At 51.6% G+C, this 16,817-nt stretch overlaps 1 protein-coding gene across 1 annotated transcript in view; it reads left to right on the forward strand.

The window, feature by feature from the left end:
- PLXNA4 (plexin A4) overlaps positions 1 to 16,817 on the forward strand; it is a 489,083-nt gene that overhangs the window by 388,003 nt on the left and 84,263 nt on the right. The window contains exon 10 of the mRNA XM_018046916.1: positions 10,895 to 11,095. Coding sequence (XP_017902405.1) covers positions 10,895 to 11,095 — 201 coding nt within the window. The remainder of the gene's footprint in view (positions 1 to 10,894; positions 11,096 to 16,817) is intronic.

The raw sequence follows: 16,817 nt of genomic DNA on the forward strand, positions 1-16,817 counted from the left end.
GGGTCAGTAGTTCTGAACAGAGTGGTTTAGAATGCTGTTGCTTCAAAAGATGGAGAAGCGATATGTATATCGTGTTGGTTAGACCCCACTGGATGCAGGGACAGGGCACTCTCTCAGCCAATGCTGGACTCAGACAGGCTCTGATATTGCCCCCACCCCCCGGTCTTGGATGTACCTTCCAGCCCTCTTCACACACCCACATGAGTGCCATGACCATATGGCAAAACCTTAGCTGGGAGAGCAGGGCCTTTCCAGGTACAGAAAGCATAAGGGCTCTTTAGGGGACTGGATAGGGCATGGTGAGTACAGAGAGGCTCGCCTTGGTGCCCCTCCCCCTCCGGCTAGATTCCCACCCCACCAGGAACCCTAATTTAGGCCATACCCTTATGGACAGGAGGGAAGCTGTCTTGTCTCTGAAAGGTAGGAACAACACCCCACCACCAGCATCTTTTTTTTTCTTTTTCTTTTGCCTACACTGGGTCTTCGTTGCAATGTACAAGCTTCTCTTGTTGCAGAGTGCGGGCTCTAAAGCACACAGGTTCAGTAGTTGCAGCATGCAGGCTCTCTAGTTGCAGCATGTGGGTTTAGTTGTCCCGAAGCATGTGGGATCTAAGTTCCCCAACAAGGATCGAACCCTCGTCTCCTGCATTGGGAGGCAGACTCTCAACCACTGGACCACCACGGAAATGTCTCACCACCAGCATCTACTGGGTTGGGCTCTCCTTACCCAGGAAAATTAACTGACCTGTGCCTGGCAATGAGGAATTTCCAGCCCTGGATCCCATTCTCCCAGGATGTACTGGCCAGGCAGGACTTCTCAGGGCAGAGAGTGGGCAGAGCCGTCCATGTAGAGGGGAAGGCAAGGAATGGCGAAGTTGTCAAGTAAGAGGATGATCCCAACTGGGTGGGGATCAAAGGAACAAAGAAGACAGAACAAAGCAGAAATGTGAAAACGTTCTTCAAGGTCATTAAATGATTTCGGGGCTTTTGAAATCCACCAGATAGCTCAGTTGTCTCTGTTTTGGTCTCATTCTTGGGCCTCTCCACACATGAAATCCCTGCCAGATACACCAGCCTGGGAAGCTGGACAGAGGCTGAAATCCTCTTTTGACTGTTCCGATCAAGTCCCTTGTAGGTTTCAGACCAGAACAAGAAGAGGCCATGGAAATCTCTAGACCCTCTATGACCCTCTGCCTCTACGACCGGGTCTGTCTGTGGCTGGAAATGGCTGCTCTGAATTCATAATCCAGAGAAGAGCCCCAGACCTAGATCATCCCTTCATGGGGAAAGGAAGAAAAGAAGTAATGTCCTGGCCTTAAGTAGGAATGTAAGTCTAATTTTTATGGTTACATTCTCTGCTTGCCTTGAACTAAGACAAAGTGGAGCTAAAGCTAATAAGACAGACAGGGGTCTGGCAGCCAAGGGGCACATCTTGGCATGAAGACCCTGAAAAAAGGCTGTACCTGGACTTTTGTCTTAGAGTGTGAGGTCAGGAGCAGAAGAAGGGCTGGTTGACCCACCAAGCCAGGGGCTAAGAACTTAAGAAGTACATCTTCTTACGTTGCTCAGAAACCCACAAGTAACTTGATGGGAGCAGAGACAAAGAGGTTTTCAGACTGCCTCTGGCTTCCCAGAGTGGTGTATCTGGCAGGGATTTCACGTGCAGAGAGGCCCAAGAATAAAATGAAAACAGAGACAATTGAGCTATCTGGTGGATTTCAAAGGCCCCTAATCATTTAATTACCTTGAAGGAGGTTTTCACATTTCTGCTTTTCCTGTCTTGTTTGCTCCTCTTGTCCCAAGTTCCTTTCTTTTAAATATGTAAAAGGAGCTGGCATCTGCAACTCAGAAAGAGAGGGGGAAAAAAAACAGAAAAGAATAAAGCAAGAGCCCACCACGTTTCCCAGTGCCATTCAGCGATCTCCATAAAAGAATAATGTTTTCAAGTGCCCAGATCACAAGCCAGGCACAGCTCCCATCTGTACCTGGTTGTGGCAAAGGTCACTGGGGATTCATGGATCGTCAGAGGGTGTGGTGCCAGGGTCCTTGAAAGAAGAAAAAGCCTGGAGGAGCGTGATGGATGGCGGGGCAAAGAGGACTAAGCCACTACAGCCCAGTCACTATTGTTGGGGCAAGCCATCACAGTGACAGGCTCCCGGATAACTTGAAATCACCATGCCTCTCTTACCATATCACTGAATGGAATGAACATTGGCTTCTCTTTCTCTTGGATGCTTATTTATTTCAAGAGAAGGAACCTTTAAAGCTGCGCTCCTCCTGGTCCAAACTTGGAGACTGCGCTATGCCCAGATCAATAACAGACCATTGTGAATACGACGCAAAGAGGCCAGAGTTCACCACTTCATCGTGGTTGTTGCAACAGCGTCTTCCTGGAGACTGTACCAAGAAGAAAAGAAATAAGTAAATATATGTGGACTATTGGCTGATTCAAGCCATTTTAGGTCAGCAGAAGAAGGTCATTGTCCTCAGAGATTTAAAAAAAAAAAAAAAAGTCCTGGCTGCTAATGGAAATATGATGATTTTTTTTTTTATGTCATTGTTTTGTCTTCTATATTTTTGTCTCTCGGAAGAGCTGGTAGCAGGAATAAGGGATAAAAAGAAATTTACACATTTGAATGGTGACTTTGAGGAAGGCTCAGGCCAGTCTCCATGCCAGGGGAAGAGCTTATTCGTGGCATGGTACTCTGAAACATTGTCACAGGTCACCTCTCATCCTGCCTTACCCACTGCTGAGCATTTCCTACACACACAGCATTATCGGAGCTTTAACAGAAGACTCTTGAGAGTCCCTTGGACTGCAAGGAGATCCAACCAGTCCATTCTAAAGATCAGTCCTGGGTGTTCTTTGGAAGGAATGATGCTAAAGCTGAAACTCCAGGACTTTGGCCACCTCATGGAAAAGACTCTGATGCTGGGAGGGATTGGGGGCAGGAGGAGAAGGGGATGACAGAGGATGAGATGGCTGGATGGCATCACTGGCTCGATGGATGTGAGTTTGAGTAAACTCCGGGAGTTGGTAATGGACAGGGAGGCCTGGCGTGCTGCAATTCATGGGGTCGCAAAGAGTCGGACACGACTGAGCAACTGAACTGAACTGAACAGTATATAAAATTATATGGTGGCTCAGACAGTAAAGAATCTGCCTGCAATGGGAGACCCAGGTTCGATCCCTGGGTTGGGAAGATCCCCTGGAGAAGGGCATGGCAACCCACTCCAGTATTCTTGTCTGGAAAAGCCCATGGACAGAGAAGCCGGGAGAGCTACAGTCCTTGGGGTCAGACACGACTGAAGGACTAGCACACACACACGAGACCGGTAGATCTAATGGGACCATTTGTCCGCGTGATCGCTGAGGTTCTATAATTATCAGTGGAAATGATTTGGAGAACATCAACGAGAAACCCACATCCAGGAAGTGGCCTTACCGGGTGGGTGTCCAAGGGTGGCCTAGGTCTCCAGTTCTGCCCAACAAGGGGCTCACATAGCCTCAGGTCTGTAGCATCCCTGAACTTCTAGGCCCAAACACACCCTGGGAATGAAGGGGAGGCTCAGGCCCAGCCATTCTTCTAGAAGTCCCTAGGTTTTCATTTGCTTTCCACCTTTGAGTGTGTGGATGTAGACAGAGGCCTTTTGTTAGCCAAGAAGGAGGCTGCCAGGTGGCCCTTCTACTCCCCAGCAGCATCCTGTATCCCTAAGAAGATTTTCATCCAGGCGTCTTCCAGTTTCAACACTGGCTTTGTTGACTGACTATCACCACGCATGTTGAATTACCTCTTTTTTTCCCCTGAACAAAGAGGGCATTCAGGTGAAGTTATTGGTCTGGAACAGAGAACTGGTCAATCATTGTTGTTATTATATTAATGGCAAGTATTCTCCAGTAATTACAATTATTAGAAATAGAATGCCCAATAGCATGTGTCGTTTATAGTCACTGTATTCCAGTTACAAGGAATGATTTTGTTTCAACTAATGATGGCATTGTGATAACAACCCTGGGTCTTTAGATCCGCTGCCAGATCCCAGGTACCGACAAGAATAGGAAGAGGAAGATGAGGGAAAGCTCAAGGGGGATCACAGAGTTTTCAGTCTTGTCCTTCCAGTAGCAGCTGAGACTCCTGGCTTCCCACTAGAATGGCCTTTCAACGGGGCAGCTACCAACAAGGCCATGCTCTCGCCTTCACCAAGGAGGAAGGGGCCACTGGCCTCCAAGTGGATTTGGAATCCTCTGCTAGGTGACCTGAGCCCCCCATCAAGCCCACGCACTTAATAACTACGATTCTTGAGGAACAGAGGCGAACTTCCATGGGAAAGCACATGAATTGAGAAGAATTTATCCTCGAAGGACTATTCTGCTGTTATTTCTCATCTAAACTGAATGACAGAGTCAGCTACAGTTGATGCTGTGTTGTTCGGGCTCCAGCCTGGCTGAGCTCATAGAGGAGCTTCCTGCAGTCCCTCTTCCTGAAGTTCAACCAGAGCCTTTCTCCAGAGAACCGCTGTGAGATCAGAAGAGGCAGAATGAATTCTATCTGATTTCCAAAGCTGTGCTTGAAAGCCTCTCTCCAAGTCCCCTACCACCCCGACAGCACTGAGATGAATCCATTGCCAGGACAGGTATTGGGAAACCTGCAGATCCCAAGGTCAGTCCTCCCCGGGACTGCAGAACTAGTAAGACAAGGAAAGTCCAGGCCTGGGACAGGCTGCTGAAATCAGCCCTATGCCCAGAGATAAGGCAGGCCAAGGGCCTGTCCCCCAGCAGGACTTGAAGAAGTTCAGGTCACCTTGTCGGTGACTCTGCTCCTCTTTTTGCAAAGGAACTATTCCTGAGACCCAACTCAAGGAAACGAAACCACCCTTGCCATGCCTTTCACCCTCCTTTGAGAAAACAAAGCCAAACCCATCTCCAGAACTTGCTCGCCCCTGTGCCTCTGCCCCTCTGCAGGTTTCTATTACTGGGTTGCCGTTTCTCCACTCAATTGCACTTTCCATCAATCTCATCTGCCCCTCCCCCTGCTTAAGGTTATGGGTATTTCCTTTTTGTATTATTACTTGGCTCCCTCCATAAACCGGCCCGTCGTAGATCACGCTAATGGCATTATAAACTTGGGAAACAGTGAAGAAAATATATGGTGCATTGCATTTTTGTATTGGGCACCCTGGGTCTGAGAAAGTGAGTGTAAATTTGGGGGTTGAGACTGGGGCTGACTTGGCTTTGGAATTGATGACAGCTGAGGTGACATGGGGGGAGGGGTGACCTGCAAATTATTTATTCCTTAGCCACCCTTCCATGCTGCCCCCACCCAGCTCCCCCTCTCCCGCCCCAGAACATCACATCCCCCTAGTCTCGCAGTAACAGCTGAGAGAATTAGAGCCCTCATCTTGTAAACACACTAGGGGCTGTAAATCCACAGCCTACCACCACCCCCTCCCCAGGCACCACCAGCCCTGGAGGCAGACTCTCCTCTCCCAGCTGGGCAACACTCTTTACGTCCTTGTTCAATTATTTAAATGTGCAATGAAACCTCTGTATAACGCAGCCAATGACATGCTGGACTTGGTAGACAGAAAGGCGTGTTTTTTGCCCTCACGTGTCGGCTTGGGGTTGACGCTGCCCCGTAACTGGTCATGCTGTCTTTACTTCCATGTGCATTTCAGTGGAAAAGTGGAAAATAAAACATGCAGAAGGCTAGATGGTGGACCTGGAGTCCACCGGAGCCTCTTCCTGAAAGCCAAGACCTTAAAGATATTCTTGCACTTCAAGGCACCCTTCTCCCCACCCTCAGCTTATTCTTAGAACTGCAGAATGTAGCCATGGGCAAAACAGCCTCCCTAGGAATCTGGCTCTTAATATAGACATGAGTCTCCAAATAGTCTTGCTAAATGCAGGTGTTTTCTACTCTCCAGGAGCTGGCCCTTTCAAATGACTGTTTAAAGAAATATCTTCTTTGGAAAAAGAGGGGCAGAATGTTTTTAAGGAATTCAGTTGTAAGGGGGTTTGGTCATCATGTGGGGATAAAATAAGATGATGATGGGAGTGTCTTGTTCATGGTCATTGTGGGGACTGAGTGAGGTAACTGGTCTTAATTTCTTGCTCATGGACATGGGGGTGATCATATGTGTTGTGCTTCGAAACAAGATAGCACATGGCAAAATGTGTGTAAGGTGATGGAAACAGTGGGTTATGGGGTGAAGCCTTGTACTTCTTGCACCGTGTTAATTGTGTGAGCTAGAGTAACAGGATCACACACTGCCTATCAAAGCCGTGTCCGCAGGTATGACTATGCCAGGTTGCAATATTATTGTTTTTGTCCAGTCACTCAGTCATGTCCGACTCTTTGCGACTCCACAGACTGCAGCATGCCAGCCTTCCCTGTCCTTCTCTGTCTCCTGGAGTTTGCTCAAACTCATGTCCATTGAGTCAATGATGCCATCCAACCATCTCACTCTCAGTATATCAGTTATTAAAATATTTCCCTCTTAATAGGTAAATGGCACTTCCAGGAGACCAACCTCCCCCACAAGGTACTCCCCCCCGCCTTCCAGCATGCAGTGGTCAATATTTTGAATACCACACTGTGAGCTACTTGAACAAGTATTGTTTACCCCCATTTTAGAAATGGGAAAACTGAGTCTCAGAAAGGTGATATGAGGATGTGTCCCAGATCATATACTGGGTTGATAATAGAACTGGGACCATACAATTCACTGAATCTAAACCAGCCTCTTCATTTTATGGGTAAGGAGACCCAGAGGGTTTGGGAACTTGTCCAAAGCCATGTGGTTGGCTAGCCGAGATCCTCTCTCAGAGCACACAGAACCTTCTGGAAGAGGGGACAGCCGTTAGATGAGCAGTGAAGAGAGCTGGGACCTCTCTACCTGTCTGCCTTGTGTTAGGGCACTTGGAGCTGTTGAAATTGTCGGCTCTGAAGTCAAGAAGTGGGGAATAGGCCGGGAATTGATGAGAGTTCATTGAAAAGAAGAAAAGAACACAGAGGTGAGGCGGGAGCAGGGGAGAAAGAGCCTTAGGAAAGGGAGTGGCTGAGAGACCAGTGCAGCCTGAGCCGAGAGGGACAAACGAGGAAAGATCCAACTTTTTAAGTTGAGCACTTGCTCCTCTGTGCCAGACGTATTATACAAGGTAGTTCATGGACTCCCCTCAAATGACCCTCCGGGGACGGGTTTTTAATCCCCATGGGTAGGGAAGCCATGCACTGTTCAGACTGAAATTAGCAAGAGGAAGAAGATAGACTTGCACTTGTACAGAATTCCCAAACCAGGTTCTTTCTAGTTAAGAAAGCTCAAAGGTGAGGACCGTGGCTGGAGTGCTAGGGGACAGGGCCTCAGAGAAATGTTTCACGGAGAAATGTGGAAGTTGCTCTGAAATTTCCCCTGAGCGGACTCAGAGGTGGTGTTGTATCTGGGATCTCAGCACGAGGCTAGGCAGGGTCTGGGGTGTGAGGAGGAGGCAGCCATGGGACAGTGGTCCCCCCATGCCTTGTTGCCTGGGGAGAAACTGCCATTTTACTTTCAATTAGGAGGGACACTGTGGTCAATCAGTAGCGCCACCAGAGGAAAACGGGCCCAGCCCAGCCCTGACTCTCTCCAATTATTATTAATGAACTTAGTCTCAGAGCTGCCAACCTTTTTATATGCAAAATAGGCCTTTATGGGGCCACCGGCAACGAGGACTCATTAAAGAACAAATCTCAGAGAGAATCTTACAGGGGAAGAGAGAGAGGCTTAACTTCCATCCCAAACCAGAACAGGTCCAGCCCCCAGGTGAGGATCCGGCTCACCACAGGAGGGTCTCGAAGGCCCCTAGCCCTAAACTCCTCTCTGGGGGAATCTTTCTGACCCACCACCCCATCCTAAGGTGGTCCTATCTGCCAGGGAGAACTTGCCTCTTTCATTAAGAGGAGGGAAGATGGCAGGGCAGCATCTGAGTTCTTCAGCTGCCAGTGCATCTGCTGAGATTGAGCCGTTATTTTTCCTCTCCCTGCCTTGGTTTCTCCTGTGCAAAGTAGAAGGGATCCTTGGGTTGACAGAAGACTCTGAGATTCAGACACCCTTGCTGTATTGTTCTTGAGCTGCCATATTTTCCTGTAGGACTTGGAGATGAGAAATCCCAACTCTACTCCTCTCAATCCAAATACAACCCTAGACGCGGCTCCTCGGGCAAATGTGTGTATCAGTTCAGTTCAGCCATGAAGTTGTGTCCAACTGCGACTCCATGGACTGCAGCACGCCAGGCTTCCCTGTCCATCACCTACTCCCGGAGCTTACTCAAACTCATGTCCATTGAGTTGGTGATGCCATCCAACCATCTCATCCTCTGTCATCCCCTTCTCCTCCTGGCTTCAATCTTTCCCAGCATCAGGGTCTTTTCTAGTGAGTCAACTCTTTGCATCAGGTGGCCAGAGTATTGGAGTTTCAGCTTCAGCATCAGTCCTTCCAATGAATACTCAGGACTGATTTCCTTTAGGATGGACCGGTTGGATCTCCTTGCAGTAGCAGGGGGCAAGGTCAGGCTTGTGCTGCTTTTGGAGAGGGAGCACTGCCACGGTCTCAGGGAGGAGGGAAGAGTGGAGTCAGGAAGGGCCCAACCACTCGGGCTCACAAGTCCCCACTTGGCATCAGTCTTCTCTCCTGAGTTCCCAGCATCACACATCTCCCACTCCAGCCCGAGCTTCATCCTTTTCACAAAATCATTCATCTTGTGTCCCAAGTTCTCATGTTGCCCGAGCAGAGGGGCTGAGATAGCAGCAGAGGTAAGGGCTCAGGATGGACCTTTAAGACCCTCGATCCACGTGGGACCTCAAGGTCCTGGAGACCCACATGCTCTTGAGCCTCAAGGCCACAAGCAGGGTTCAGGCTCCATCCCTTCTCCGCTCCTGCTTCTCCTCTCTGTTTTACTTAGTTAAAACTGGGTCAAAATACACATATCATAAAATTTGCTATCTTAGCCGATTTTAAGTGCACAGTTTAGCGGCGGTAAGTGCATTCACACTGTTGTGTAGCCATGACCACCATCCATCTCCAGAACTTTATTCATCTTTCCCAACTGAAACTGTGCACCCATTAAACACTAACTCCCCCTGAAACTCCTGTTCCATCTTCTGTCTCTATGCAGGTGACTACCCTGGGTAGTGTTTGTCCATAGTGATCGGCTTGTTTCACTTGGCAGAAAGTTTTCAAGATTCACCCATGACTTAGAGTGTGTTTAAATTCCCTTCCCTTTAAGGCTGAATCATATTCCATTGCATGTCTATATATCATTTTGCTTATCCATTCATCTACGATGGCACCTCCGTTGTTTCCACCTTTTGGCTGTTGTGAAGGATGCTGCTGTGAGTGTGGGCATCAAGTATTTCTTGGAGACCCTGCTTCCAGTTCTCTTGGATGCAAACTCAAACGTGGATAGCTGGGTCTGCTGCTCCTGGTCTGGCCTCTCTTCGGGTTAAAGGCGTGGATACCCTGGAAGAAAGGAGGGGCTTCGTTTAATGGGTCCTGGAGTGCTCCCCTAAGGCAAGGCTATAGGGTCATGGGAAAGGATGGAGGTGAGATCACCCTAATCATGGAATCAGGACTGGTTAGAGCCAAATGGGTCCTTGGATTCCACCCACTTGACAGATAAGCAAGTTGATTCTCAAGTGAGGATGGATGTGTAATGTGGTCGGGCTTCCGTGGCTTGTCAGAAGCTCAGTGGCTCTAGAGCTCTTCCCCTCCAGTTGTCAATGACAGAGGGGCCCATGTTTGCTTTCAGACCTAGGGGATACAGCTCCTGGGTGCCTGATTGCCTGGGACCCCTCCCATCAGGGTCTCAGGCCTTCCCTTGGCCTCTTTCTTGCCTTACTTTACTGGGGAAGAGGGCTGAGGTTGGGGATCTGAGAGTCTGCAGTGAGCCCGTGGGGCAGTATCCTTACAAAGGATGTATGAGCCGTGCTTTGACCATTGACCTGCCCAGAGCCATCTGTCTGGTGGGCCTGCCCCAAAGAGTATCATGCTGGGAGGAATCTAGGGACGGTAAAACCCACCTGACCCAGGACCTCACTTTTGCCCAGGCCAAGGCTCTCTTCCACCCAGATCCTGAGAATCCAGCCACATGCTAGCGCCCACCTCCCAGCTGGGCAGAGCGCCATACTCCTTACTTGACCCCTTTCTGCCTCCAGCCCTCTCTGGACAGAGCTGATTGCCCAGTGAAAGGGGGCCCAGTGATCCACCTCGTCCATCCCCAAATGTGCTCACAAATCAGCAGCTTGCCCCATCAGAGGAAGCTCAGTGTGTGTCTGCCAAGGGGCACCTCCCTGGGGTCAGGCAGAAGCTTCTGGATTTCAAAGGCCTCTGGGGCTCATTCCAGAACATCCCCAAATGCCAGACTCAGCCCATCTCTGGAAGGTCCTCTCAAACTCACCTGGGCCGTGGTCCAGACTGACGTTTTAGAGCCTCAGTCCCGGGCTTTGGAGTCACTGTCGGGCTGCTGGCATGGGTCCTTTTGTCCCCGTGCTTGGCAGCCTGAAACCAAGGGAAAGGGGTTGGCAGCCCAAAATGAGACAGGACCCCCAGCCAGCAGAGTTCTGTCTGCCAGGGTAGAACCCCCACCCTTGAGAGAGGACCACTGGGAGTCTGGACCACAGGGGCTGGTGAGGGTGGGGTGGGGGGTTGACCTCCATGGGGAGTGCCTCAAGGACTCGGGACATGGGGTGCTGAGTCCCCTTGCCTGTCTGCTGGGGGCTGGGGGCGGGCAGCAGTGCAGAGGGCGCCGTGTGGGGAGCCCCTGGGAAGGGTGAGATGATGTGGACCATCTGGGTGATGTCAGGGGCTTCTGCCCCTTGGGCTTCCTGTACCCCAGCTGAGCCTCACTGTCTATCCACAGGACTGCCCCCAGCTGCTGCGCGTGGACAAGATCCTGGTGCCCGTGGAGGTGATCAAGCCCATCACCCTCAAGGCCAAGAACCTCCCGCAGCCACAGTCAGGGCAGCGTGGCTACGAGTGCGTCCTCAACATCCAGGGCAGCGAGCAGAGGGTGCCCGCCCTGCGCTTCAACAGCTCCAGCGTGCAGTGCCAAAACACCTCCGTGAGTGCCCGGGCGCACTGGCCCCTGTGCCCACCCCCGCCCGCCTCTCTCTCCTGGCCTGTCAGCTCAGCAGGGCAGGACTGCCCTCAACACCAGAACTGTTCAGCTCCCCTCCCACCGCTTCCGCCAACCCTGCCGGCCCAGCCAAGCTCACCATGCCTTTGCCTGCAGGTGTGACCCTGTCGTGGTGACCCAAGGGGCTGGGGGCCAGCCGTGGGCCTGCTAAACACCGTCTGTGGGCTTAGATGTGTTTGCAGGGCTCCGTCTTCCTTCCTGAGAGGAGCTCTGGAAACTCTGGGCCCAGACTTCCTACCAGGGCTGACCTGAGGGTCTCATCTGAGCTCACAAAGGCCACCCCCATCAGGCTTAACACTCACACAGAGGCTATTTCCCAGCACATGAGGCTTCTGAGCCAGGCCAGCATCCACAAAGATGCTGGAACAGGAGGGAGCTGGCCGGGGCTATGCCGCGGAGATCCACATGAACCCTGCCCAGTATTTAGAAATGCACATAAATCCATGCCAGATCAACTATGGCTCATCTGCCCCCTACTGCCAACAGCCTTTGCCTGGTCCCTGGTCACCACACAGTGTGCCCTAATGGAGCACCCCCTGCCTGTCTGCCGGCTTCCCCGATAGCCTTTGACCTTCTCTTTCTGGGCTACTTCTGAACCCGGATGCTCAGAGACAAACAGTAGGCTTAAACACTTGTAACATTTTCAAGCTATATGAGACCTACTTTCTTCTTCATGGTACAGAAGAGAAACTGGAGGCCCAGAAGAAAGGGCCAGATTGGGTTTGTGTGGCTGAGAGTTATACAATTTGGGGGACCTTCTTTAAGAATGAAATACATCAATTCAAATGAGATACACAGGCAGGCCTTAGGATGGTCTGTGCAGGCTCGTTCAGGGCCCTAAAGCTGACCCTTAGGCTCCATTCACTTCAGGGTAACCCATCAGGGCATGATGGTCAAATCTGCTTCTGGTCCCCAGAGGCCCCAGTGCCAGCCCACCCTTGCTCAAGGTCACACAGCTAGTGATTAGCAGGGCTAGACCTGGGCACAGGGGTCCCCTCCTCTACCACACTGCCTGCTGTCATTCATGCCATTGCTTCTGGGTACTTACAGGTGATGATTGTAATTAAGGATGTGATGTGGGACCAGGAGAGCCCCTGACAAAGCTCTTCCCGAGGCACCCTGCTATTCCTGCAGGAAGCAGGCTAGGGGTGAATGGAGCTCCGAGGGGTGAACTTGCTGGCCCAGGGTTGCTTATCATTTAGCAACTCCTGGCACTCAACCTCCCAACCTCTGAAACCCCAGATGTGTGCCCACCTCTCTCATGTCCACATCTCCCTCCTCCCCAGTGGCCAGGCTGTGTTGCAGACTTCTGCAGCACCCCGGATTAAACCTGCAAGGGATATTAAATGCCTCCTGCTTTCTCATGAATCCTGAGGCCAAGCAGACCAGGGCCGAGCAGGCCCCCCAGGGTCCAGCTCAAATTGTTCTCCCCAGATGAGGACGTCCCGTGGGAAAAGTAAGCCTGAGTCCCACATTTGTCCCAGCAGTAGGTTTGCAGGGATTTCAGGCTTTAGAGGAAACAGGCTTGTGTCCTCAGAGAAGCTGCCCCAGGGATCTGGGCCCCAGAGGCGTCAGGATGGAGGACAGAGTCTGTGGCCTCTGAGTCCCTGGGCTTCAGGACCCTGTGCTAGGCTGAGTCTGTGGAATACAGGAAGCTACCCCAGGTTATAGCCATGCAGGTCGGGGCCAGGTCTCCTCCTCTGTGGTGCCCCCTCTGAGTCCCTAGTGCTGGCTGGTACCAGTGGGATAAGGAAAGGCACTGCTGACCCCCAGCATGGGCACCTGCTGGTCTGATGTTGAATTTTTGGGAGCTAAGAAATCACAGGTCACTCAGCTGCTTGTGTGGGAATTTCTCATCCTAGAGCCTGATGCCCCAGGGCATGATGGTCAAATCTGCTTCTGGTCCCCGGAGGTCCCGGTCCACGGAGTCCTGCCCAATCAGCCAGCCTCCAGGGTACGCGGGCTCAGGCACCTTCGAATCTGTCTCCAGGAGTTTGGAGACACCGGATCCATGGTAGAAGTGTGACACTGGGGCTGGAGGCCTGGAGCCCAAGGCTCTGACGGCCAAGGAGAGGAGGTGACTTCTAAGCTCCTGACCCTCAGGAGTGGGGGAGGGCCTGCGCTGACCTCTGGGCCCCTGGACTTGGGGATCTTCCGGAGGCCTCCCCACCCATGGACAGTATCAGTGCCTCCAAGGCCCTGCTCCCAAAATAGCCTTTTTCCTCCTGCCTTTTTCACTTCCACACCCTAGTAAGGAAGGTAATGGGAGCATTCGTTTCTCTACCATTTTAAAGTCTTAGAAACTGAGGCAACAGGAGGTGTACCCCACAAGGAGTGAATTCTAGGAGGGTCCAGAACCTGCTGGAATCATGCAGTTCAGGAAGGCTTATCAGGAGCCTCTCTTTTCAGGAGGATCAGTGGAATCCCAGTTGAAATGCCATCTGGGCCAAGGTGGTGCTTACTGTCAAGTGACTTCCTTAAAAAAAAAAACTTGGGTCATTGTCAGTGGCAAGCCTCCCTTAACCACTGTAATAGAAAACAACGTTATCATCAGGGCAGAAAGAGACCTGAGTATTTCCTTGATCCTGTGACAGAGGCGGGGAGGGGATCTCCAAAGTCCAGAGAGGGCAGGTGACCTGCCTGAGATCACACAGCAAGTCATAGCCAATTTAGAACTTAAACCCAGTCTTGTAACACACCCCTCATCAAAGGTTAGGCCAAAACCAGCAACTGAGCACTTTATAGAAGGGTCTGCTCTGCCTCAGAGAGGATGGTGGAAGACGAGCCACTGTTGTTTTGTTTCCTAAATGAGCTCTCTGGAATAGGGGCAGGAGGACAGAAGGTTCTAACAGAGAAACCAACCCCTGCCCCCACACCCCTGGTTTCTGATGGCAGAGACAGGAGGGTGACCAAGAGGTCTCAGAGGAGAGCAGAAGAGAAGAGATGGAAAAGAGAGACATGCGAACATTTTGCACAGGGTAAGCCCAGGGCTGGTAGGCAGGCAGCTCACTTCCAGCCCACTATGTGGGGACAGGCCTGGGCCAATCACTGTAGCCCTCGGGGGCCTGTAGGCGGAAAATCAGGGCAGCCCGCAGGCAACAGGGGGAGGAGGGAGCAACTGTGGGTGTTTGAGGCCTCCTTTAGACTATGGCTCCAGAAATGTCAAGTGCTGCTAAGAATAGCGCCCAGTCCCGCCCTGCAGTCACCGGCCATCACGATAGTCAGTGGGCCGCAGAGGGGTGGAGGGCTGGCTGCACTGCAGATGTAAGGCCCAGCTTCCAACAGCCCACGGGGAGCCTCACAACTTCTTGTGGTGCCCCAGTTTACTGCGTGCAAAACAAGGATGGGGAGACTGATGGGGGGCGGAGACATGTTCCCACTTCCTGCTTTACTGGAACACAGCTGGGAGTGTGTCTGCTGAGCCTCTGAGGTCCTGGAGATGGACGCAACACATATGCGTTTGCATGCGTGCTGAATTGCTTCAGTCATGTCCGGCTCTTTGTGACCCTGGACTGTAGCCCTCTAGGCTCCTCTGTCCATGGGATTCTCCAGGCAAGAATACTGGAGTGGGTTGCCATGCCGTCCTCCAGGGGATCTTCCCCACCCAGGGATCGAACCCCTGTCTCCTGTGACTCCTGCATTGGCAGGCAGGTCCTTTACCACTAGCACCACCTGGGAAGCCCTGGCATCTTATGTTGGTGATAGAACTGATAGAACTTTCCACCAAAATATCTCAGACAGGGGAATGGCTGGAAGGAAGAATGTCGAAATTATACAGAAGTTGTCTCTTTGCTTTTAGAAGGTCGGGAAACTGAGGTTCACAGGGAGTGAGTAACGTCATCTGTGAGCTGGGCCACGGTGAGCCAGACCTTGATTGAGACACTTAACCTCCTGGCCCCTGGGAGCCTGAAACACTTTTCCTTCAGCTCTGGGCTTTGTGCAGATTAACTGCCCACTGATTACACAGAGCTATATAAATGCTAAGTGGAGTGGAGGTGGGGGGTGTTGGGGGATGGGAACCAGTGGTCCAGGCTCCCCAGCAGGCTGCTTCCAGAAGGATATAGGTCAAAGGGGAGGGAGGGCATCTCCAGGAAGCAAAGTGACTTCCCTGGAGACCTAGAGGGTGGTGGGGAACACTGCGGTTAATGATTTCTGTTAATATTTCAGAATTGAGGTCTCAGGAAGGGGAGGAGAAAGAGGAAGCAATGCCCAGAACTTCTGATCCTTAAAGCCTTATAATTTCTATTTACGTCAAAAAGAAAATGTGCGCACACACACACACACACACACACACGTCTGAACACGTGAGTGTTCTCACCTGCATATGTCTCCATATGTACTGAGTGTCTGGCACATAAACACCCAATAGGCACTGCTATTATTCCACATGAACATAAACTCGGGGATCACAAGTATGTTCTTACACAGCATCCTTCAGTGTACCCACACAGATTCAAATGCACCGTAACATTTGGGTGCCCGTTCTCTGTGACAGGCACTGTACTGCCCAGAGCATCAGACGGTTGTCTCGAGCCCTCCCGACAGCCCCGTGAGGTACGCACCGTGTGTAATTCCTATTTTTCACGTGGAGAACCTGAAACTCAGGTCCTCTGCCCGCACTCACACAGCCGGTCACTGCGGTGTCCCTTCACAGCAGTGCACGTGTGTGCCCATGTATGCTCACAGGCACACACACGTCTGAAAGCAGAGGCGCACAGACCTCTCCTCACGTCCGCACGCATGTGAAGAGATTTGTGCATGCAGACACTCCCGAGCACACATGGGCGGTCGGTCTTGCCTCGCTCTCTGGGGGATCTCGGGTCCTTCTGCAGAGGGCCCTGAAGGTGTTCTTGGTCATTGGCTAACACACCCATGGGCCAGACCCAGACCCAGACCTGAGAGGCAGGAACCTGGCTCCGATGCTGATTTAGGCACTGCCAGCATCCTTCCTAGAGGTCTGGGCTGCCTGACACTGGTCCTCACCATCTGTCTCCCACTGGGGTCTCAGAGGAGGGGGATAGGAAGGATGAGGCAGAGGAGCTTGGCCACAGGAGGAAATGGGAAGGGGGTGTCTGGAAAGTGTTCTCTGCCTCCCCGACCCCCGACTCTTCTCCTACACACATCCCCCTTGGCAGGCCTCTGTCTTCCTGCTGCTAGCAGACAGCGAGGAGCAGTGATTCTCTAGATTCTCTAACTTCAGCAGCACCAGGCTCGCTAGAGTGCCTCCCTGGAAGCGCTCCTGTCTCCAGGGACTCCAGTTTAGCAGGTCTGGGTAGGGCTCTGGAATCTGCACTTAGTAGACCTCATTCCCCACCCCTGAGGCCCCCATGACTCTGATGAAGGCAGTCCTTTTCTTTTCTTTTCTTTTTTTAAGAAAACTCAGGGCAACTTGGAATGACCCACCCAGATGCAAAACACTTTACCTCTGGGGAGTTGATTACTGGCCTGCAAGGCAGAAGTCTTATGAGTCATCAGCTGAGTTACAGGATGACCAAAAATATTCTCCAGTATTATTCCTGCAGGAGTAGGAAGCTCTGCTTTATTCTACGGCTCAGCCCAAACTCTGACCCTGGCCCAGGAGTCATCGGTCAAGAGGGAGATTATGCAAGAGTGTGGATGGTGGTATAAACCACCGCCACCGGGGGAG

Source organism: Capra hircus, chromosome 4 (genome assembly GCF_001704415.2).
Source record: "Capra hircus breed San Clemente chromosome 4, ASM170441v1, whole genome shotgun sequence".
Taxonomy (NCBI): domain Eukaryota; kingdom Metazoa; phylum Chordata; class Mammalia; order Artiodactyla; family Bovidae; genus Capra; species Capra hircus.